This window comes from Rattus rattus, chromosome 10 (assembly GCF_011064425.1).
Source record: "Rattus rattus isolate New Zealand chromosome 10, Rrattus_CSIRO_v1, whole genome shotgun sequence".
NCBI lineage: Eukaryota > Metazoa > Chordata > Mammalia > Rodentia > Muridae > Rattus > Rattus rattus.
This window is the reverse complement of record NC_046163.1, coordinates 39519378-39543275: the sequence shown is the minus strand read 5'-3', so window position 1 is coordinate 39543275 and position 23898 is coordinate 39519378. Positions and strand designations below refer to the sequence as shown.

The following is a 23898-nucleotide window of genomic DNA, read 5'->3' as shown; positions in this document are numbered from 1 at the left end:
ACCAGACAACTAAGTGTCTAGTTGTTGAAGTATTATAATTCATAGATAGTTCAGCACTGGTTTGTTTACTGAAAAATTCTGTGAGCTATATTATATGCTGATTCTTAGAATTCTAATATTGAAAGATTGTGATCTTTAGAGAAAAATGAGCAACCATCTTTTTTTGTTTTATTTTATAATAGGCTCTCACTCTAGCCCTGGCTGGCCTCAAACCTGTCAGACCAAGCTGTTCTCAGACTCTCAGAGTTCCACCTGCCTCTGCAACCACATACAGCTTAACAGCTGTCTTTTGAAGACGACATAATTTTAGCAGAAAACAGATGAATTTAATTTTACTGTTTTATTTGGTGTAATCATCTCACATCTTCAGGGTTCAGTGTCAGACTTTGTAGTCTTTTTATTTTATGATAGTGTTACTCAATTTTTTATTATTTATAAAGTTTTTGTTTCTCAGTATGGTAGAATAAATTATATATAACAATACCTAAAATGAATAATATTAAATTTATTCGCAAAGTGCTGTGACATCAGCAGTGTGGTAGTACACAGATAAACTGTGACTTTTTGTAGCCCTGGGACAGAGCCATAGACCTTTGCTTATGTACTGACCACAAGCTCCTTTTGTCACAGCAAGTGGACTGTTCTAACCTCAGCTGCACAGCTCACAAAGCTGCAGTGTGTGCTGGCCTGGCCTTCCCAGGAAAGCCCACCAGACTGTTCTAGAACCTGCTTTTCACCTTCGAGTTGGAAATGCTGCTTTAGAATACAAGAAAAATAATTGGAAGACATTTTAAAAGTGTGTTTTCAGAAAGCAAAATAAGGTTCTTATCTAACATGTTCTTTTCCAAACACTGCAGGTACCAACCAAAAAGTTGAAGAAATATGAAAAAGAATATCAGGCAATGCGGGAGAACCAGCTACAGCAGGAGGACCCAATGGATAGATACAAGGTATGGGGTCCATTTGGTACTTAGTGGGGCAAAAAGGACTTTACTCATCCTAATTGAGCAGTTGTGGTGAGTTCAGCTTCCTCTGCTCGACTCTGAACTCTTCAGACATCGACAAGCTGACTGTGTGTGTCTTCGTTTTTGACTGAGTCAGTCAAAAGTCAAGTATTCAACTGTAATATTTCTTTTCTTTCAGTTTGTATATTTATAGGTCACTCCAGCTGTTGAATTTATACTGGGAATCTTCATGAGAAGCTGAAAGAAAGGGAAAAAGAAAGTGGCTTTCTGCTTTCAAAAATGAGGAAAATAAACCAGAAAATGGCAAAAGTGCTGTTTTAGCAGTGCACAATCACTTCCACAGAGACTTTTTTAGATGTGACTGTTCCAAGACCCTCTCAAGGACATCGCAAACTTGTCCCTGACTATATACAGCACATGTTAAAACACAAATTTAGAAGAAATAAAAACCAAAGGTGTATCAAGCACAGTAATGTGTTTGTTGCAATGTTTGATTTCCACAAACATCAGTGACATTTGCATGCAGTTTTTTCATTCACTTCTTCACTAGTTGAAGTGTTTAAAAAATTGTCTCTTCACAAAGTTAAATGTTTTTAGTGGTAATTGACAGCATTGACTATGCATGTAGTATTAGGAACTGATTTGAATTTTTTTCCCTTCTGAAATGTTATTGTCTCCTTTCACCTGTTTTAATTCTTTAGACTAATACAGATTGGTCAGAGTTCCTTCTCACTACATTAATATCCAAACAATGCCAAAATATCCTTCCAGGAAAGTATGGCGGCATTCTTAATGGAGCAACCCACACTGAGATGGCTTTTACTTCCATAACAGAGTTGGCTCTGTGCTTGGAAAGGCATATGTTGGCAGTGGTCACACTGTGCATCTTGGTTTTATTGCTAAACACAATAGCAGGGAGTGCTCGTGCTCATAAAGGAAGATGGTGGACAGGATCTTGGGTTTCATAGCCAAATAAACTTGAGATAAATGCTGGCTCTCTGGAAAGGCCAGGATTTGGAGTGGTAGATGAGAACTTTGGTACGTCTGTTACTTGATCAGCATTTTGAGCTGCCATTGAACCTTTCCTTGTCTGTAAAATACATGGGCAAATATGATTTGTGATGGGTTAGTGTGAGATTGAAGGCTGTCATATGTTAAGTACTCAAAACATAATTGGTGTTTAATAAATGGCTATTAGTTTTTAAAGTCTACTACCACAAACCATTCAAGCATGACTAGAATGATATTGCCTTGCTTGGCTCTGGCTCTCCAGTCCTCCACAGATCATGTTCATGTTCTCAGAACCATTACTACCCTATGATCTTATCATCAATCATATATTTCTTTCCCTTCTGTAGACCTGGCTTGAGAAATGAAAATACCTCCACATATGGTTATGATCAATGACTATTTCCAGATTATGGCTCATAGAGAAGGTTGGATGCCTATCTACTATTTGTCTTCTCAGTTAGTCAGTTTTAATGGCAGACCTATGCTGTAGAAAGATTCAAAGTAAAAGTCCTTTTATTGTTTGTTCATTCTAATTTTCAGAATGCTACCACAACTATGAATAAAGTACTTTAAAATAAGAGAAGGAAACTCTAGCCCAAACTTACATAATTAAATAGACAGAAACTGTTTCTATGACATTCTCTGTGATGGGGCAGGAGGATCATTCGTATCCAGGAGTTTAAAACCAGGAGCATAGTGAGACCCCATCTGAAAACACAAGATAAAACAACAACAAATATCTCAGGGAGCCTAAAGAAGCTATAATACAACTGAACTATAACTGTCTTACATCCTTCTTCTGTTGAAGCAAGCATGTATAAACATCACTTACAAACTGTAAGATTAAGTTCTAGGATTGCCGGGTTCTGTTCGGTTTGATTTGGTTCTATATTGACAGGGTCTTGCTCTGTATTCCAGGCTGACCTTCATCCAGACTTGGGCCACCATTGCCATGCTGTTGTAGCTTTTGTCTGCACATCACACGCCATTTATCACTATTTCTTTTGTATGGTTATAGTTTTCTAATATATTCTGTAATTAATATTTCTGTAACTTTAAATAATGTATAGGTATCAGTTCCAGTGATCTACTTGGCAAACTCATAGTCTTCAAGTTATAATTACATTTCAGGGTAGTAATTTAGGCCATCAGCAGATTTTTGATCCTTCAGATACACGAAAATGTGGTTTAAGAAGTAAATGAAGGGCTGGAGAGACAGCTCTGACTGGTAAAGGCACTTGTTTCCAAGATGATGCCCTGACTTTAGTTTCCTGGACCCACAGTGGAAGGAGAAAATCTGACTTTTACACTTTTACACTAACACTGTGGCATATGTGTGCCCACACATCACATCATATCACACACAAATACATGGCAGCTGGGTGTGGTGGCACACATCTTTAATCCCAGTGCTCCAGAGGCAGAGGCAGGCAGATCTCTGAGTTCAGGGCCAGCCTTATCTTCAGGGTGAGTTCCAGGACAGCTAAGGCTGCACAGAGAAAGAAGACTGTGAAAACACTGAGAGCTCACACCTGTTCAGTAACAATTCCTTCTTCCCCATTGGAACCCATATTGCATAAGTGGTCATGTCAAGCCCAGATTGCCATATGGCAAGAGTTTTGGGAAGACTTTGAATATTTAACAACAAAAACAAAACCCAGAAATGTCATACAAAAGCTGTACCAATTTGGTGCTCTTATTTCTCCTGTACCTGACCTTACTGAAGAAGGGCGGTTGCAGAAAAGTAAAGATTGGCACGGAAGATCTAGACGTGCATCTGTTACTCTCACCAGTCATACTTTTTGCTGTATAAATCTAAGCAAGTGGCCTAGGGGTACACCTCAGGGTGAGGCACTTGCCTAGTGTGTGTGGGATCATAGGTCAATGCACCGCAGCCTCCCACTTCATGCCCTCCCATCTGAGCATGCTCTCTGTGCCTAGTACATTGTCATTTTATGTTGCTGGACTCACATGTAACAGTTCAGTCTCAAACCATAAAGAAAGAAAATGAATGGTGTTGGTATAAATTTAAAATTTAAAATTCTAAGCATGGTGAAATGTTCAGCAAGTGGGTAGTGGAGATGGCTGAATAGTTTCGTGTAATTGAATACTAAGTATGGTCTTTTCAGACATGATGATGAACCATGTAATGCTAGCACACAAGAGGCTGAGCCAGAAGGGTGGAGACACACACACACACATACACACACACACACACACACACACACACACACACACACACACACGTCTACAAGTGTATGCAAATGGGCATGGAGGCCAAATGTCAATGTCTGGTATCTTCCTCAGTTACTCTCTATCTCAGTTTCTGAGATGGAACCAGGAGCTCACTGGTTTGCCTGGTCAGTGAACTCTCTCACCACTGCTCTGTTGTTGTTTGCTCCCTTGCTTCCTCTTAATGTAGGTGCTGGAGACTTAAATTCAGGTTTGAGGTTACCATGGCAAGCACTTAATACCAGCTGAGCCATTTCTCCAGCCCTACTTTCTTTTCTGTGAGATAATGTCTCCCATGTCCTAGGCTGGGTTTGAACTCACTGTGTAGCTGAAGATTATTATGTCAGATTTCTGAACCTCTTGCCTCTACTTTCTGAGTGTCGAGACAAGCATAAACTGCCATGTCCAATTCACATGATGCTGGGAGCTGAACTTAGAATCCAGGACTTCTTGCATGCTGGGTAAGCACTCTGCCAACTGAGATACATCCCCAGTCCTCCCATCATATCTTTCGTGAGCCACAACTGACTTGTATCAAAATACACTACTCATATAGAAGTCATATTTGTACAATTTTTGTCAAAATTCAAAGTAATAATTAATGACTTAATTATTAATTTTCAGGTAGAATATTTGGAGTTCCTACACACGTGTGTACACACACACACACACACAGTATACTAAGCACACACATACACACTGCCTAATCTAGCATCAAATTTGTATTGAGATCCAGTGAACCCTCAAACAACTGCTTACAGCCTTTAATGGAGTCTCTTTCTGCTTAACTCCATAAGATTCCAAAAGGGAGAAAGGAGACTTTCTGGAGGATAAGTGTACAGTATTATTTCTAAACCTTTTTTATCCTCTCCTTAACCTGATCAAATGTATGCAACATAATTTTTATCTGAATTTTGGTTTGTAACTTTGATTGAGTTCAAATGGGGTGAACTGTGAGCTATGGATGTGGCTAGTAATAGATGCCCTCCAATATACATTTGTGAATAGGTATATCTGTTTTAGAACACTTTACACATCACTAATCAAACCTACCAAAGCATCTAACACTTACACTGTAGCTGGTGAGGAGTGTAGCTCAGGAGTAGCAGGTGGCTTCTGATGGTGCTGCCCCCGACTGAGTTACACCTCACGTGTGCAGCTCTAAAAGCAGGAAGGACAAGAGAATTTTTAAGTCTGTTTAACCTTGATTTACCCCATCTTCCAATTTTTTTTGTTTTTCTTAGAAATTTTTTATTCCTGTTATTGTTTAGAAAAACTATATGACAATAATGTTTCTATATCATCTGTAACTATTGACTCTTTTGTTTTTTACTTTATTTTTGAAGACATGGCCTCACATTAACACAGGCTGACCTGGGAATCTGTGCACTAGAATAGAAAGCCACAGAAATCTGTGGGCCAAATCTGGATGGCTGGTGTATTGTGTTTGTGTTTGCCAGTGACTTCTTCTGTGCGGTGACTGTCATCTCAGCATGGAAATGTGACCTGTGGTGCTGACATGTTTACTCTCCTTTGCTGGAACATCCCCTGAGGTCGCTGGAATTCTGTTTTCAATATGTAAAGAAATGCAGTGTGTTTTGCCACCCGTAGTTAGTTCGGTTTTGGTTTTACACTTTAAATGTCTAAATTTCCATAAGAAAGATGAAGTGAATGTGATGTGACAGGAAGAAAACATCGTCCAGATGTTTCTCTCAAATTGTCATTTATAGGTGAACTCGATATCTGAGCACTTCATCTCTAGCCATTGATCTTTGTGGATCAAAAGACTGCCTTCTGAAACCTGACGATGACGATCAGCTCTTTTTAAAAGAAGCATCCAAAAGACAGCCTGCAAAAGTTGATGGTTTTGTTGCTAATAAAATTGTGTTGGGTCTGTGAGAGAAATGTTTTCTCCTGTCCTTAAATATTTTTAAAAACATGTGCCAAGAACTCACCATAGCAGCAGGCAACACACCCAAAACTCTGTGTGAGGTTTGCAGAGCCACTGCCTCTGTGTCACTTTTTCCCTGAAAGCTGAGTTCATCTTCTTCTTGCCGGTTAGCATGTCTCTGTCTTCGCCTCGCCATCCTTTAGATGGCTTCACCAAAACTTCAGCCTCCAGAAATAAACATAGTTTTCCATTTGCCTTCCCCTGCTTAGCAGTTTCAGAAACAAACATTCTGCAAGGCTTCTGATCTCGTCCTATGAGGAAGACCCCTGCCCCCAGCATTAACACAAAATCAACAAGTCATCTGTAGTCGCTAATATTTCCACACTCGGCATTTTCATTTTCATAAGTCATGCAAACTGCAAATAGGACTGTGGGAAGGGAGGAGTTTTCAAGCCTGAGTCTTCTGCGTTGAGACTTGCCCACTGGCTGCCTCAAGTATACTCTTCCATTGAATGTTGGCAGTCGCAGAGAGAACTTCACTGTGTGACATTCCGGACAAACAGCGGATTATTAACAAGTGTCTGTTTCTATTACTGCTGTTTCCTAAGTGTATTAGTAGGTGTGCGATTTCACTGGATATTCCTTTTTTTTTTTCAATTGTCTTTGTACCTATGGTTGAAAACGGTAGTTGGTCTTTGACCTTTGAGGAGGTAAGTTGGTTCTCTTCGATCTGTGTATGTCTGTATTTGTGTCTGGCTCTGAAAAAATATGGTATCATCCTCCTAATAGTTACTAACCAAACTTCCCCAGCTATGCAAGTCCTGTGCAAGAAGGAGGGAGAGGCTGAGGAAAGTTGTATGTTTTTGTTCAAATAGTATCAGCTGTGAGAGATGGAGTGGGTTTCAGAAGTGTGATGTAACCTGTGCCTCCCGTAATCCTTTCTGAAAGTCAAGGGGAGACATCTGCCTGATTTGTTTCCAGGCTGAGATGTTGGCACATCTGCCTTCACTGACATCCACCGTGTGGGTGTCTCCACTGGCTAAAGTCACCCAGCTGACTTCATAGTCTCTCCCTTAGGCAGAAGCGTGGTTTGAAATGAAGCAAGCCTATCAAACCCAACTTTGTCCCCCGGCGTAATGCGAAGGAAAACTTTTTTTTCAAAGTGGTCAGTTCTGAAAATAGTTTGGGCTCCTCGGGGAAGACTGGAAAGGACACCTAGGCACGACACTGTGTTTTAATCTGGGGGCGGGCACGTTCATCCCAGGAGATGTCAGCTCAGCAGCAGAGCCGTGTAGTTGTGCTCTGCATGGCATGAGGAGACCTCAGCACCCAGGGTTGCCCGCTGGAGGATGATACTGCATTTTTGACCCCACAGCTTGCCTCCCCCCATCCCTGTCTGTGAGTGCAGAGCAGGCATCTGACACTTCGCACTGCTTGCTTTGCAGACACCAAACTGGAGCTGCTTGCTAAAGCAAAAGCTAATAGGCATGCCTCGTAGGCCAGTCTGCTCATTAGGGACTCTCAGATGCTTAATCCTTCACAAAGTCCTCCTGGGTCTCACCCCTTTATCTGTGTGTCTGTGACAAGGGTTCAAGTTTCATCGGTAGTGAGAAGTCTCCTGTCAGAATTTCAGCTGTGCTCACTCACAGTTTGCTTCTGTAACACATAATCCATCCGACCTGTGCTTCTAACCCGGGGTGAAGTTGCTCGCTGGTACTCCTTTAAATACTTGAATGAGTGACTTTCCCACGGACATCATATGACCACCCGCGGGTTAACTCAGCTTTACACACAGTAGCAGGAACCTGAAAAACTGGTAGCATTTTAATATGGTGTAAGTAATAGTTGAGGAAGCATTTTGTAGCTTCACGTTCTGTGAGCACAGACTCAATAGACACAGACACCAGGAACCGGTGGCAAAGGAGCCTTATCTTGGCCTCTCAGGGATTTATCAAGAAATGAGAAAAATTTCTTCTCCACCCCAGCAGTCTGCCTTGCAAAATATGCGATGTTGAAATCATGTTGGCTTACTGTTGTTTCCTGGCAAGGAGGTCATTGATTGAAGAGGTTTCTGAAACGTGTGTTTTTTTGTTTTTTTTTTTTAAATCTAAGTTTTCTGCAAGCACAAGAGCCATTTCTATGGAGAAGTAATAGATGTCTCCCAAATACAAACTCTGCAGCGCCTGGTAGAAGTCGGGTTTCATCATCGAAGGTTCAGCCTCCGAAGGCCTTGTTTCTGTATATTACCCATGTGCTTCAGTGGAGGTTAGGGCTGTGGGAACATAGACTTTTAACAAATATGTTGCCCTAGCAATCCAGGGAGCACTGTCTTTTTAGGAACACATGATCAAAGAAGATTTTCTCAGGTGTAATGCTGTGTTCTGGTCACTATAAAAGGTCCAGTGTGGTCTGTATAGAAAATGACGTTATTTAGCAGTAGACTGAAATCAATCTTTCTTTCCATCTTACTTTCTTACTTATTTAGTTTCTTTCCTTCTTAACTTTCTTTCCTTCTTTCCTTCTTCACATTTTAGTATTTTATCCCTTCTAGTGGAATTAAAATTCTGAATTGAAGGGGTTTAACAAAAAGTTTTAAAAATCCTATTGTAACTGTATTATATTGATTGTGGAAAACATGAGAACATTTTAAGAAGAGAAATATAATATCAAATCTAACCCGCTGTCTATAGCTAATACCTCTTGTTCATATGGTTATAAAATGGGATTTTATATATGGAATTCTACCATGAATTTTCTTAAAAGTATTTGGGTAATTTGGAATTTTCTCTTTTGTTTATTAATAGATCTGTTTTGCAAGAAGTTTTTTATATCCCTCAACTGTCTCAGTCCATTTTCCCACAAGAAAAGACATAGTCAGAGTGCAGGGCTCCCCTCTAACTTCTGTGCTGACCTTCCCTGTTTATGGGTCCTTGGGCTCCATGGGAGCCTCGGGCCTGGCTCTTAAGTCTGTTTAGAGACTTTCTTCAAAATGGAGATGACAGTGGGCTATTAGCAATTTCTGTCTCTGTCTGTGAAACTCATACCAGGCTGTTCTGCAGCAGGTAAAATCAGTCCCTACCTCCTGTATTCACTGACCTCCATCTTCCAGAACATGTATTTGTCTTGTGTGGTTTGCCAGTGCTTTGCCTGTGTTTACCACTTTTTTAGAAAACACTGTCACAAAATAGAGCTTGTTACAAGGAAGCTTCTCCTGTCAGCCCCCTTTTGAGTCTCCTGCAATCAACAGTAGCAATAGAAAACACTAAACCACTGCTCTGAAAGCAGGCACACACTGGGTTCACACGGGCAAGTAAAGATGTCCTTGCTTCATGAGAATCAGCCCTTGGTTCATTCATCATAACTTTTAATCTTGAGAGTTCAGAGTGTGGGGCCAGGAAACAGTATTGTATTTTACCCAAAATCTTTTCATCTGAAGTTTGAATAAAACGGAATAAACATTTAGAAAATACATTTCGGGGCCCATTGCTCTTGGCCACACAAAAACATATTTACAGAAGTAAATATATCTTAAAGAAAGACCAAAACGATCAGCTAGTAGCAGAATCACAAACTCACATGTCTTCTTTCTTTTTTATTTTTGTAACCTATATAATTTGACTTTGTGTTTAGTTTTTAAACAGCTTTACTTAATTTGGTCCCTCAACTTGGAGAAACAATTTGAAAAAAATTACCAGCATCATCCCTGCTGTGTCTCTAGACCGTTCTCTAGAGGTCAAACTGCATGTTTCAAACAAGAATTGTTTGTGTCTGTGTTCTAGGTCTATGTGAAAACCTCCCGTAACTGGGAGCACATCTGGAAATTCTGCTCTCTGTGGCGCGTCTAACCTAACGACGTTCTGTCTGGAGGGTCTAGGGGATGTTTGTTAAGCTTCACTGGTAAAGAATTGCATCTGCACCGCTGGCTAAACTCACTGTTGTTTCCCAGACAGCAGCTGCTTCCCGTGCCACTGCGCCCGCCCTTCTACGCCTTTGAGAGTTCACTTGTTGCTGTCGCTTGTTTCTCCCCTGCCACTTCTGCTCCTACCTTCCCTTCTAGCACTGATGCAGACTTCTGCCTCTTGCTCTTTTTCTTCAGAGGGAGAACCGAAGATTACAGGAGGCCAGCATGAGGTTGGAACAAGAAAATGATGACCTTGCCCATGAACTAGTGACAAGCAAAATTGCTCTTCGGAATGACTTGGATCAGGTAAGTTTGTCCGTCCCTGTACAGAATGGTACCACAACAGCTTCTTCCGGGGTGAGGGCTGTGGTGCTAGCTCTATTCTTTTGTCTTGGTTTATTGGTTTCGGTTTTGGTTTTGTTTAGTGTTTTGAGCAGGTCTCACTATGTAGTTCTGGCTGTCCTGGAACTCACTATGTAGACCAGGCTGGCCCAGAAGTCCCAGAGATCTACCCGCCTCTTCCTCCCACATGCTTCCGTGTGCTTTCTCTGTTTCTCTGAGTGAGCTGCTGGAGAGGTGGCTGGGTGGGTGGCAGGTGGGAGGGGACAGCTTGTACTAATTACAGAGTGGAAAATGCAAGTCTTAAAGAAAGGTTTGGATTGGTTCCAAACAACGTGTGTGACATACTTTTAAAAATCCGTTGTCGGTACTTTTCCTACACCAAGAGCTGCCAGCCTAATTACCTAAAAAGATTAGTCAGCAAGAGCATACGAATGCCACTTTGACACTCAGAGGCACCTTCCTGTTACAGTCATAGTCCTCATCTGTGACATGAGAGCTGTGTATAAAGACAATCATGGATGAAGGGTAGGACCGGGTGTGTGGGTAGGTACACATCTTTAATCCTAGCAATCAGGAGGCTGGGGCAGGAAGATTGGGAGTTGAGCCCCAAGGTTACCCTGAGCTACCTAAGAGCCTGTCTCATTAAACAAAACAAGGAAGAAAACAGAAGGCACTGTTGAACAGTGCGAAAGCCGGACTGCCCTGGTGAAGTCTTACCAGTACACCCTGGGCAGCCCTTCATCAGTCAATAGGTATAAACACTGTCTCCCTCCTAGGGATGACACAGGAATTCAGAAACCCTTCAGTTCTGTGCTGGCTAGTTTTGTGTCAACCTGACACAAGCCAGAGTCATTTAGGAAGAGGGGACCTCAGTTAAGAAAATGTCCACCACAGATTGACTGGAACCAAGCTTATTTCACATTTTCTTGGTGGATGTGGGGGTGGGGTGGGGTGGGTACAGCTCACTGGGCAGGTGTTCTGGAGTTGTATAAGAAAGCAGGTTTAGCAAGTCAGTAGCTCTTCCCTAATAGCTCCTGACCTGACTTTCCTCAGTGATGGACGGCTTCCTGAAGGTGTAAGCTGAAGTAAACCTTTCCTCCCTAAGCTTCATCTGGTCACTGTGTTTTATGACAGCTCCAATAGCCTAAGACAAGTAGTGTGTATTCATTACCTGGTAGCTGTCTCCAGGAAACCCTCTGCTTGCTTTCCTTGTTCCTCACAGTCTCTGGACTTTCTGTTTTCTTTTGCAAGCATTTTCAGAGATGAGTGCTAAGCTCATGTGGAAGTGGTCATGTACAGTTTTAAATTTCCACTGCTGTCTGCTTCCTAAAGTGAAAATACTCATACTAGATAGGCCAAGGTCAGAAAACCTGAGATGAGTCTCAGAGAGTAAATCATTGTTGCTTGTGTGCTGACTGGATTCTTATAGGTTAAATGCAAATTCATTAGTACTGTCATCTGCTTAAAATTGAAGGAGGGCCTAAAATGGTCTCTGCTCCAACTTTCCCATTTCCCAATTTAAGCAGCTAATTATGGGACTTCATTTCTTTTTAATGTATTTGTAAGATTGTGCCTGGTATTTGAGGAGGCCAAAGGAGGGAGTTGGATCCCCTAAATCTGTAGTTAGGGACCTTGGTGAGCTGCCATGTGGGTGCTGGGAACTGAACGTGGATCCTTGCAAAAGCAGTATGTCCTCCAAATACATATCTCTCCAGCCCCAACTCAAAAGTTTTTAAATGGAGACGTAAATACTGTGGAAAATAATAATAACAGGGCAGGATAAAGCTGTGGGGACCAGCATTAAATCTGATTTTTTTTTTCTGCCCAGGGCTGGAGAGTGAACTCCAGAACTCAGGTGTGCTAGGCAATTACTTTACCACAGAACCACATTCCCAACCCCTAAACTGACTTTGAAAATGAAAACAAACAAACAAACAAACACAGGCTGCTTGAGCACAGGGAGTAGAAGGTAGAAAAAGAAGCCATTCAGTCCCTTTAACTATAAATTCTATTCATCGTGGTCCAGTAGAAGTTGATAGAAGTCATAAAAGAAGCACGTGGCAAACAGCGGGCACTGACGAAGGCCCCCCCTTCACTCAGGGCTAGTTCTGCCTGGGCTACATGGAAAGTCGAGTCCTTACTTGCTTTCCAGGTGTGTGGACCCCTAATTCTACCATTTTGATCATTTATTCCCTATTAATCGTCTTAAGATGATTAAGTAAGCGGGGAAAAAAGTTGAAGGTTTGTGCTCACAGGAGATTGAGATGAGCTAAGAAGAAACTGAACATTATATGGTCATTTGTATTAAGCCTAGAGAATGTTTAAACAAATACGTTTTTAGTGATTACTCTGTGTGCTAAGTAAGCAGTTGCATAAAGACTTAGAAGTGTTCTCTTCTTTAATCGTATTGATAATCCCATGAAGCAAATACTTCGTAATGTATCAGTAGTAGGGACATTCATTTCAAACCTCTGAGATTTTGCCACGCCTGATCACTCAGTGTAAAAGCAAAAGCTGTCCTACCGTGCCCACCAGTCAAGTAGCAAAGTAACTAGACATCCGTGCGACTCTACCTGCTTCTAAAGCAAAGATTACCAGTTTAGTAGTAACAAAGATGCACAAGTCAGCGGTGCTCTAACGAAACAGATGGCCAGTGAGTCCTTTCCTCTGTCCCTCAGTCTGCTGGAGCCTCTTTCTGAGCTCCACTTGGCATCTTTTCTTTGCCTGGCCATGAACCTCTGTATGTTGCCTCCTATGTCTGTGTGCTCTTGCAGTGGCTGTAATTGCTTTCTCGTGGGGATAGAGAACAGTCCTGAGCCTAGTCCTAGGTACATGAACTAAACCTTCCAGGCACCAGGGGCCCCCGATGCCTGGAGAAAGGGCCCTAGTTCCGTCCCTTCAGTCTGACTCTGAGGCCGCTGACTCAGGTTATTCACCAGCCTCGCTGATTTGCACAGCTGTCCTTTTGCTGGATCTGTTCCAGCTTTTTGCGAGTGTCTTTTTCCCGATTCTCCACTCTTTTTATTGGTGTTTCATTTTCTTTTTTAATGAATTTTGGTACAAAGTTCACTATTTTTCCCTCAGAAACAGACATTTTTTAAAAATTTTATTTTTATTTTATTTCTTGAGATAAGGTTCTCCATGGAGCCCTGGCTGTCACTTTGTAGATCAAGCTGACCTCACACTCAGAGATCTGCCTGCCTCTGCCTCCCAGGTGCTGGACTTAACTGGGTGTGCCGCCATGCCGGGCTTTGCTGAGGTTTTAACTGCACACTCTTTCACCCCGGGCCTCAGGCCTTTTTAGAGTTCTCACTCACTGGACCACTGCGGTGAGGCTTCACGTTTTGTCTTTGTGTCTGGAAACCCCATACATACCTTTACTCTTGTACAGGTGTTATTTCTGCTCGTCACAAATTCAACTTTTGAGGCAAGGATTTTTTTAGAGCCCTCATTTCAGAAGTGAGACAACTGCTGTACTATAATATGGGAAGTTATTCTTTAAAAGCAGAGATTTTATTTAAAAATGAACATGAAAGTTTGTTTACTACAGTGCTACCTATAAGAAATAAAATGTAGACATGATGTGATATCTAGAATTATAAGAGAGTAATAGTTATTGCAGGATATTTGATCACATTGTGAACCCCAAGATTGTGAACTGGAAAAACCTTGTTCTGTTGAAGCCCGGCCCTAGCACACACCTTTAGCCCAAGAGCTTTCTGTTCATTGTAAACAGGTGGTTGAGGTGTGGCTCAGCCCTAGCACACACCTTTAGCCCAAGAGCTTACTGTTAACAAAAGCTAAATAAAGTCAACTATAGGTCAGGACGCAGAGCGAGCAACCATTTGAGAGAGAGTGACCATAAGGAAACCCAGAAGAGAGAAAGAAGGGTCTCTGAGTCAAGGGTATTTAGGACAAAAGGGGGAAGGAGGAAGGCCTTTGCCTTCTGGGACATTTATGGAATAGGAAGGGCAGCTGGGTGCTTTCTCTGCCTCTCTGAGCTAGCAGGTTTTCACCCCAGCACTGGCTCCTGAGCCATCATTAGTAAAATCGAATGGCTGTGATTTTTGTTTTTAAAACAACAGTTAATACTTATGTAAAATATGTTTTTGGAATAATATTTTAGATAAGGAGGCTAGAAAAACAATATGCATTCTATATAAGAACACATGACTTTGTAAACAAACGAATATTACTTCAAAAGTCATCTTACCTACAAGAGAATCCCTTTTGTGGATTAGTCTGAAATGATTGCTATTATGAGTTTTCCGGAAAGAAACTGATTATTGCATACCTCTGTACTTCATGTGGATACTGTATCCTTTCCTTCAGTGTTTGCTATGCAAGCATGAGTTCAAATCACCAGTACACATTGCAAAAGCTGAAGATGAGAGTGTGTGTGTGTGTGTGTGTGTGTGTGTGTGTGTGTGTGTGTATGTGTGTGTCTGTGTGTCTGTGTGTCTGAACCCAGCACTGGGGGAGAGGAGGCAGGCAGGTCAGTGGAATCTCTTAGGCATTCATCCTAGCCCAATTGGTGAGCTCTGAGGAAGAGACAAGGCATTAATTAACCTTTTGTCCTCAATACATCATACGCATGCACACATGTGCTCACACGCGCACACAGCCCTTTATTTATTTACTTCCTGTTTGTTATCTCTATGCCTCCCTCTGCCTTTTAGAAATGATATCCTAGGACCTTTATTTTGTAGCTAATTATATAGAAGAGGAATAAAAACTGTTATTTCATGCATACCTCCTAACTTCTGATTTCTCAGTTTCTGCCCCAACAGGAGGTTTTTCCTTGTCACGCAGCCTTTGGCTTGCTGGTCTTCAGGGAAGTGCATCAGCCCAGGAGTTAACAGACTGGCTGGGCTTGCTCCTCCTGTTTGCCCAGGACCTTTGCTTTCAGTATATCAGAATCTAGTCCTTTAATCCAAACAGCAAACGTTAACAAACACCACGGTGGCGTATGTGAGGCTGTGTGTGAAGTAAGTAAGTGCTGAGGAGGTAGTTTTCAGAATAAGTAATTCCCTGTCCTTGCTGTAGTGCAGCATCCTGAATGCCCTAGGCCACAAAGGCACTTCAACATGACTCACCCTTAGACTCCTTATAGAGAGGATCTCAGCAATCAGACTGATCAAAGAAGCATCTTCCTCTCAGTGTGTCTGGGCCCTCCCCACTGTTCCCTGACCTCAAGGAACAAGAAAGAAAAGATAAATCAGTATTGTCTCATGGAGGATATGTTTGATTTCCTTCTGACTACAGGCCAGAAGCTACAGATCCAGAGAGGCACATTGCTTTGTTTTGTTCTAAATCAAACAACTGGCTGATGGGTTCCATCAGAAATCATTTGTGTAGATCCTCATCCCCGTTCACTCAAACCTTCAATCTGGCTGTGATTAAGAAGATATTGTAGTCCCCTTTCCTGTCTTGTATTTGTGTCACAGAAGCCAACCGTGACCTGAACTTCAATAGCGATGAGCATGGTGACTGAGGACTTGATGACGGTCTGCTCAGACCGTCAGGTTATAATGACGGTTTTATGATTTCAGTTCAAAGGTAGAATTTGAGTGAATCTGTTTAATATTATGCTTGTTGAGCATTTTAGGCAATGCTATACAAAAATCCATAAACCTCTCTTATTTGTTTGTTTGTTTGTTTGGTTGGTTTTGGTTTTTCCAGACAAGGTCTCTCTGTGTACCTCTGGCTTTGCTGGAACTCACTGTATCCACCAGACTGGCCTCGAGCTCTGCCTGCCTCCACACTACACCTCAGCCCCCAGTACTGGATTTAAAGGCATGCACCATTACCACCCAGCTGCAGAACCCATTTCTATAGGAGTCAGGTCATTGCAGACCGGGTCCTACTTTGTTGGGCAGGAGAGTAGCTTCTACTTCACTGTTGAACATAGAGGAGACACTTGGAATAAAGTCTCCTGGAAGACTGTGGAACTCTTCACATGCAGAGCTCACAAGCTCTGTGTATGTTGACACTTTATCAGCCTCACAATGACTATTCAGTAGAAAACATGTACATAAAAATGATAGGGTCTTCAGCATGAATATTTTGTGAAGAAGGGCTTCTGTTGGTTATAGTTTCCAAAACCAGAAAATGGCTGGATATGCTACAAGATTCCTTTAAGGAGCTTCCCACTGAAGACTGCATAGCAATAGCATTGTATTCATAGGATAGTATTCAAGGTGACTAAAAGCTAAGTTATCTCTCTTGAAGATATCAGATCTTTAGAACTTTTTTTTCATCTACTGTTCATATTGGGATTGTTCCCTTTAAATTGTAAAGTTTGCTGCATTGTGACAAGAAGCTGTCGCTATCATTTTTTTTATTGTCAGAAGTCAATATTCTCAGGTAGGGCTGGACCCAGTGGGAGGCATATTTGGTTTAAGAACTTGAGCATAGTTGGTTCTTCTGATACACCGTGTTGTGACCACGCATCAAGGTCTCTTGCCTGGTGAGTCACCTCAGTCATCTGGATAGCAGCTCTTGGGATTAGTGGTGAGCTCCCGAGTTCTCTGAGATCCTCACAGTTCATGACAACTTACTGGACTAACAGTTTTTGCAAATTGGATTTTTAGGTCCACCTCTAATTTTAGCATGCCCATTTGCTCTTCTGACCTTTCCCCTAATGTTTAAAATCTTCTTTGTATTAATCCATTGGTTATGTTGTTTATGAGAGTGTGCATGTTTCACAGCATACATGTAGAGGTGAGTTCTCTCCATTTGCCAGAATGGAACTTGAGTTGTCAGGCTTGGTGGCCAGTGTCTTTAGCTAACAAGCCAGTCGTTGCTGCCCTCCTACCTAAAACTGAATGCATCAGAATAAAATTTAGAGTCTCTATTCTCCTGCTTCCACCTGCTCAGTGCTGCGATTGCTGGCATGCTCCCCCAAATCCCATTTATGTGGTGATAGATTGGACTGAGGGCCTTGTAGACACATGTATGGTTTAGTGAGACCCATCACTACTCCCAATCCTGCTGCCGTGAGTCTTTAAGATGCCTAAGGAACTTTTTCATTTAAAATACCTAATAGTCCTGAAGGCTCTAGAGACAGTTCTTGTCACTAAAACATGGGGCAGCAGGAACTGGAAGGCAGTGAGAATAAGAAGCTGGGTTGCAGTTCTCTGCCAGTTACCAGCAGACTGTGCTGGCCGTGCCGTCTAGACATGTGGAAAAGATGCCACAAACAGAAGCCACCCAGATAACATGCATGAATACCTGGATAATGCGTGGCTACTTCTAACTACGGATGGTTTCTTCAAGTCGTGCCTCTCCTCTACCTCAGGGTCTTCTCTGCTAAACCCATCCTGTGTCCCTCTGCCACCTCCTGGCAAGCAGTCTGCTTGCCCAGTGCCTTCATCCACTAACCACTTAGAAAATTACCCCTCTCCCCAGGGTGGCTGTGGTGCCAGGGACAAGTTAAAAGCAAATGTGATTTCTCATGGTGTTTAAAGTGCGGTGGTAAGACATGTAAGTCCCACATACAATGTACCACAAGGCAGGAGTGTAGTGGGAGGGACAAACAGCAGAGGTAGTTTACATGGGAATGAGTGAGGCTGGCTTGTTCTCTGGGGTGAGAATGCTTGGCTGGAACCATAGTTAAGCTAGGACCTCAGAGTACAAATAGACAAGGCTAGCTACACTAAGTATATACAGGGGAATTTTAGTTAATTTTGGTTCTATATCCAAGTTAACAAGAAGGTACTCTCTTTGAGCTGTTCTTCCTGTATCTTCTAGAAGTACAGTATTGGCTGCTTGGATTTCTGGTACAAGCTTCAGCTTTTCATAGACTCTCGCATGGATTCTTTGTCTTAGTTTCTTCTTACTCTGCTCACAGAACTATGTGAGTGTTCTTGTGGGCCAGTGTACCCCAGCTGCCTTTCAAGTTTCCCTGCCTAATATTGTCCATGGGTCAATCTGTGTACTTGTCTTCTCTGGGTCCTTCCCATGTGCTTCTAACTAAGGCTTCTGTTAGAGGATGACTCTCCCCTACTTGACAGGTCCATCTATGCAGAGTATGTGCTCTTGGCACATGTGAAATATGTGCTAGCAGTGTTTAGAAAGAACACAGACTTCAATATCATTCCAATCCAAATCCAAATCATGCTTGTTGTATTAGGCATTTAAGCCCAGATCTCTCCAAACTGCAGTGTTATTAGCTATAAATTATTGTTCTGTAAAGATTAGGACTAATGTGAACCAAATGGCTGCATAAAATTGGCTGGAGAAAAAAGCCACCTTGAAGGTCAGCTGAAGGAGAATAGATGACCTGAAATAATCATTTGTAAGACTGGAAACAAAAACAAACTGAGCACGTGGATTCCATCCCCATCTTTACGGCTGTCTTGTTTCTTAACTGCAGGCGGAGGACAAGGCTGATGTGCTAAATAAGGAGCTCCTCTTTACCAAGCAGAGGTTGGTGGAGACCGAGGAGGAGAAGAGGAAGCAAGAGGAGGAGACTGCCCAGGTAAAGGCTCAGGCAGGCTTTTCTCTGTGTTGATACACTGACAGGAAGTTGGTTGATGCTGTAAATGAATGAATGAATGAGTGAGTGAATGAATAAATGAACTAATTAATTAATGAGAGAATTACCCCCGCCCCCAAACCAAGGGGAATGTTAAGCGGTAATTCTGGCTTTTGAACGTCTTTTAGGAGATTGCTCCACTGAGATGTCTAGCAGGAAGGTTGAGCCTTGTCTAGGTTTAGTGACTTTAAGTTATGATCCAAGAGCCCTGATGAATCTGGAAACTTTCTGCCATATCTGTGGATCATGATGTCTCCTGAAGTGGCTATGCATGCTGTGGAACTGGAGACCTACAGTGGTTTCTTCCTGACACTGACAGAGGCTGTGGCCTTCATCTGTAGCTTCAGTTTCCTGAGTCACACTGTAGTTCTGGAGATGACATTTCCTGCTTAGGACACACTGACTTCCAGAGGGAGAAGTCCTCTGAAATCATGAGCGAGTTTCCTTCTAAGGAAAATTCAGTAATGCTAAATATAAACTGAATTTATTCTCAAGAATTTCAAAGGCCTTCAGCCAAACAGCCAGAGAAAAGTCAGTGAAGTTACACATGTCATTAGCACCTTCCAAAGTCTATGAAGAAAAATTCTGTGATTCTTTTTCCATTGAAATGTGTTAAAAAGATTATTTTTCATGTCTGTATCTCAAATTATGAATCGGAAGTATTCATCTTTTTTGTTTTTTTTTTAAAAAAGGTTGTTTTATCTTTATGTAGTGTGTTTTTGTGGGTATGTCATGTATGGTTGTGTACTCACAGAGGCCAGAGGACAGTGTTGGATCCCCTAGAGCTGGAGTTACAGGCAGTTGTGAGTCTCCTGACCTGAGTGGTTCCTAGCACTAAGAACTAAACTCAGGTTCTCTCCAAGAACATTATGCTTTTACCTGCTGAGCCATCTCTCCAGCCCTAGTAACTCATCTTCTTACTCTGTGTATATAGTGAAGATTCACCAGAGCTCGGCTGTTTGCCTTCATTCCTGTGTGGCCAACAACTTAGCAGAGCCCCAGTACCTGCACCTTTCATGACCTAACCTTCTTTTAACCTAGAATTCTACAGCTGCTGGCAAAACTGTAACTCGGCTGCACATACAGTGCTTGTAGTTTAGCATGTCACTGACTGAAACACATACCCTGAGCTGTGTCACTTTTTTCCTTTGGTCTGGCCCCTTAAACCTCCAGTCCTGCTCAAGACCTCTTACCTTCCATTCCTCCCTGGCCCTAAAGCCCTTACCCCTGCAATAGCAGCAGCCATGGGGGCTGTAGACAGGAAAACCAAAGTATAGCATTAAGAGTAGCACACTTAAAACATAGTATCGCCCTGGCACTTTGTTGTAGACTTACAATAAGGCCAGCTTCTGAACTGACCCTCAGCAATACACTTATCAAGTACCTGGAAAGCAGAAGCACTTTATCATAGGCCCTTGTGTGCCTTCCACTCTTTAGAATAGAAAGCCGTCTTCATATCTGCAAGTGGTAGGCTCTAAACTCTGATGACCAAGAAGACATGAATGTAGATATTTATGGAAATTGATTAACATTTTGATGGAAGGCCCAGAGGCATGGCTCAGCAGCTAAGAGCACTTGCTGCTCTTACAGAGGACCAGCGTTCCCAGCATCCAAGGCTGACTCACACCCAGCTGTAACTCTGGATCTAGGGAAGCCAGCACCCTCTTCTGACTTTTGCTGGCACACATGCATATGTACTCACATACACATACTGAAAATCTAAAAAAATCATAAAAAATACCAAGTTTGACTGTGCTGAATTTTTTTTAGCTAAAAGAAGTCTTCAGGAAACAGCTAGAAAAGGCAGAGTATGAAATAAAGAAGACGACAGCTATCATTGCTGAGTATAAACAGGTAATGTGCCACTGCGGGCTTTTCATTTTTTTCTACAAAAGCAATTACTTTTACTTACAATATTTTGTTTGTTGTTTCCAGAGAAGATTTATGGAGATCAGTGTGTTACTTACTCTCTACTCTGAAGTAGGCAGTAGTCCTTGGATTTGCTGACTGATGACTCGAGGCACTTAGTTGACCAGCACAAATTGTTGGGGTTTTTAGTGTTGTGTAGCTCCTGTGAAATAGGAAACAGTCCCATGAGATTCTTCTCTAGTAGGTCACACTGCTTAACATTTGCTTCTTTGCAAAGCTTAGGAACTATATTAAATGGGCAGTGGCTAGGGGAGTGTTTTGATTAGCTCTCATGGTCACCCAAGGCTGGTTATATAGACTTGCCTACTGCAAATCAGTACTGGCCAAAAAGTGTCTGTGGACTTTAGAATGCTTCTTTACTAGAGAGCTGTCTGTCCCTGAAGGTGTTCCTAGCTCCATCAGCAGGGTGGTCCTAGAGAGCTTTCCCTGCAGGTTCTGCTGTATCTTCATGTGCTTGTTGGTAGCTAGATATGGCAAGGACCCCTCGTCCTAAAAGAAGAAGAATTTGAGTGGAATGCTTATGTTCTAGGCTTTTAGGATTTACTGTGCCATTTGCTGTTTTCTGATCAGAGGATTTCCTAACTCATATGTGCATTTTTATACAGTGTTTTTATGCATATAAGTGAAATGTTTTGTAAAAAATTAGTTGCACGCAGAAAAATATAAAACAAACTATATTAACTAAAGATAAGAATTATAGTGTATATACATCATTATATAAACAAATGGTATATAAATAAATATTTAAAAGGGGTAAATTATGTAATTTCTATTATTTTTTTAGGAAGATTTTGGTCCATTCATACATTAGAAACATCTTTTTATAAAGCTATCTCAGGGCTGAGGTTGTAGATCCATGGTAATAAATGCATAAATGTGACATATATAAAAATATACACATTTACATAAACATGTATATGTACATACATACACATATATACATACATGTGTGTGTGTGTAAATATCCCTCCTGTTCATGTCAAAATAAGGTTTCAGAACTGTCATCCACTTTTTTGTGATAGCAGAGTGTTTATTTGATGCTTTCTGGTGGTGAAGCTTTTTTGATACTCCACGGGAATCATAGAATGAATTAGTTTACTTTTTCTCCTCCAGAAAGTATTTTTTGTTGTGTTTTTTAAAAATATTCTTTTAAGGTTCCTGAAACCCTTAATTCTTCTGCCTCAGCTCTCTAGTGCTATTATTACAAATGTTTGCTTTCACTCTGCCCTCGAGCTTCTCTTAGAATGGCAGCGTAACATAGACATAAGGAACTTTTGCAGAATACTTGATTACACTGTGAACCCTAAGATTGTGTTACTTATTGAAAAAATTTTTTTAGTTGTGGTGTGGCTCAGCCCTTAGCACACACCTTTAATCCCTAACAGTGAAAGTAAAGTTAGTTTGTAGAAGGAAGCACCCATGTTTGAAAATGATCTCTAATTGAGTGGCAGACAAAGTGACAAATCCAAGGAAAATTTGACAGAATTCCTCGTATAATACCCTGTATGAAGTAGATTCTCAATAGAGATGTGATCGGCAGCTCTACAGGAGGCTCTGGATTCCTTATTGCCAGCCAGTGAAAGCTAGTGACAGCAAGAACCCATTTCTGTGCTGCCTGTCTCTCCTGATCAAGTCATGCTTCACACATGGGCCTCACAGGGCCTCTGCTCACTTCAAAAGCGACTGTTTGCAGTGCTGCTCATTTGCAAAGCATCTCCTGGGATCAGAGGGCTTTGTGAATGGATAAACTGTTAAGTCACCATTTATTCTGTTTCTGGTAAAGAAACTCTCTTCTCTGTCTTTAGATATGTTCTCAGTTAAGTACCAGGCTGGAGAAACAGCAGGCAGCCAGCAAGGAGGAGCTAGAAGCAGTAAAGGTAAGACATGGGCTACCTCTGTGATGTAATTTCTTCCAAAGCCATCCTCAGAGACCCTTCTCCACATTCTGTATAATACACTCAGACACTAGGGAGAGTCTTGGTCCTCTTTCCTATTCCAGGTATGTCTTTCCTGATATTAATGTTCCTATAACATGAGACTTCAGAGGCAAGGTAGAAGAAAGAAGGGAGCCCTGAGTTGTGTGTCTCCTTGGGTGGTGGGAACCCATCTGACTGTTGCCCAAATTGACTGGGTTCCATTTGGCTTCTGCAGGATTATCCTGACAGTCTCTTGAATGGCAAGTACTACTGGAAAAACACTTGATTCAGCAAAAAATATTTTTATTTTAATAATAAAATATAACATAGTAAAATATAATAAGAGAAAACAAAAACTGTCACATTGGACTTAGACAAGACAAACAGAAGGAAAAGTCCAAGAGAAAGCATGAGAATTAGAACTCACACATTCTCATACTCATGAAGCCCATAAACACTGAACTAGAAGACAATTTTTAATGTTTTTCAAGGAAAGGTATACCAGCTATTTTTATGCTGCCCCCTGGTGGGTAAAACTCCTATGTGATTTCTTTGCTTCAGAAAAGGGATTGCTTGTTTCTTAGAAATAAAGGTAATGGGAGCAGTGAATATGATTAAAACCAGCTGTGTGGTTTCCAAAGAACTAATAAAAACAATAGTACACCAAATGGATTGGTATTCTCAATAGCATCAACATACACTATATTCCCTTTTAAATGTATTTCTGTATGCATTTTTTTAAATATAGGACTGTTCTGTTTGCATGTATACCTACATGTCAGAGAGGGCATTAGATCCCTCCATAGATGGTTGTGAGCCACCATGTGGTTGCTAGGAATTCAACTCAGGACCTCTGGAAGAGCAACTAATATTCTTAACTGCTGAGCCGTCTCACAAGCCTTGAATAAATTGTTACAAATACCAATATAGTGTTATTTTACCAGATATTTTGCTATTTGAACATATTCAGGTTTCATAAGGGTGTCCTAGTCAGATTAGCATTTAATGGGGTTGAAAATTTAACTCTCTAATCCTAAATTTTTCTTCAAAATAGAACACTGTCTATGTTATAACTTTAGAGAGTAAATAAGATAATGTATATAAAGTACTTAGATTAATTAGGGGGATGATGTAGCAGGAACCGGTCATTACATTTTAAGTCAGTTTTTCTT

General features: G+C 41.4%; 1 protein-coding gene across 5 annotated transcripts in view; it reads left to right on the top strand.

Moving 5' to 3' along the window:
• The window catches only part of Rabgap1l (RAB GTPase activating protein 1 like), a 558252-nt gene that overhangs the window by 528227 nt on the left and 6127 nt on the right, over positions 1–23898 (top strand). For 3 of the 5 annotated variants that reach the window (XM_032915702.1, XM_032915703.1, XM_032915704.1), the window contains 5 exons: positions 858–950; positions 10196–10306; positions 18720–18824; positions 20652–20735; positions 22616–22687. In XM_032915702.1, coding sequence (XP_032771593.1) covers positions 858–950; positions 10196–10306; positions 18720–18824; positions 20652–20735; positions 22616–22687 — 465 coding nt within the window. Of the gene's footprint in view, positions 1–857; positions 951–1143; positions 2175–10195; positions 10307–18719; positions 18825–20651; positions 20736–22615; positions 22850–23898 lie in introns of those variants that run through there. The other 2 variants (XM_032915700.1, XM_032915701.1) reach the window with 2 other exon arrangements.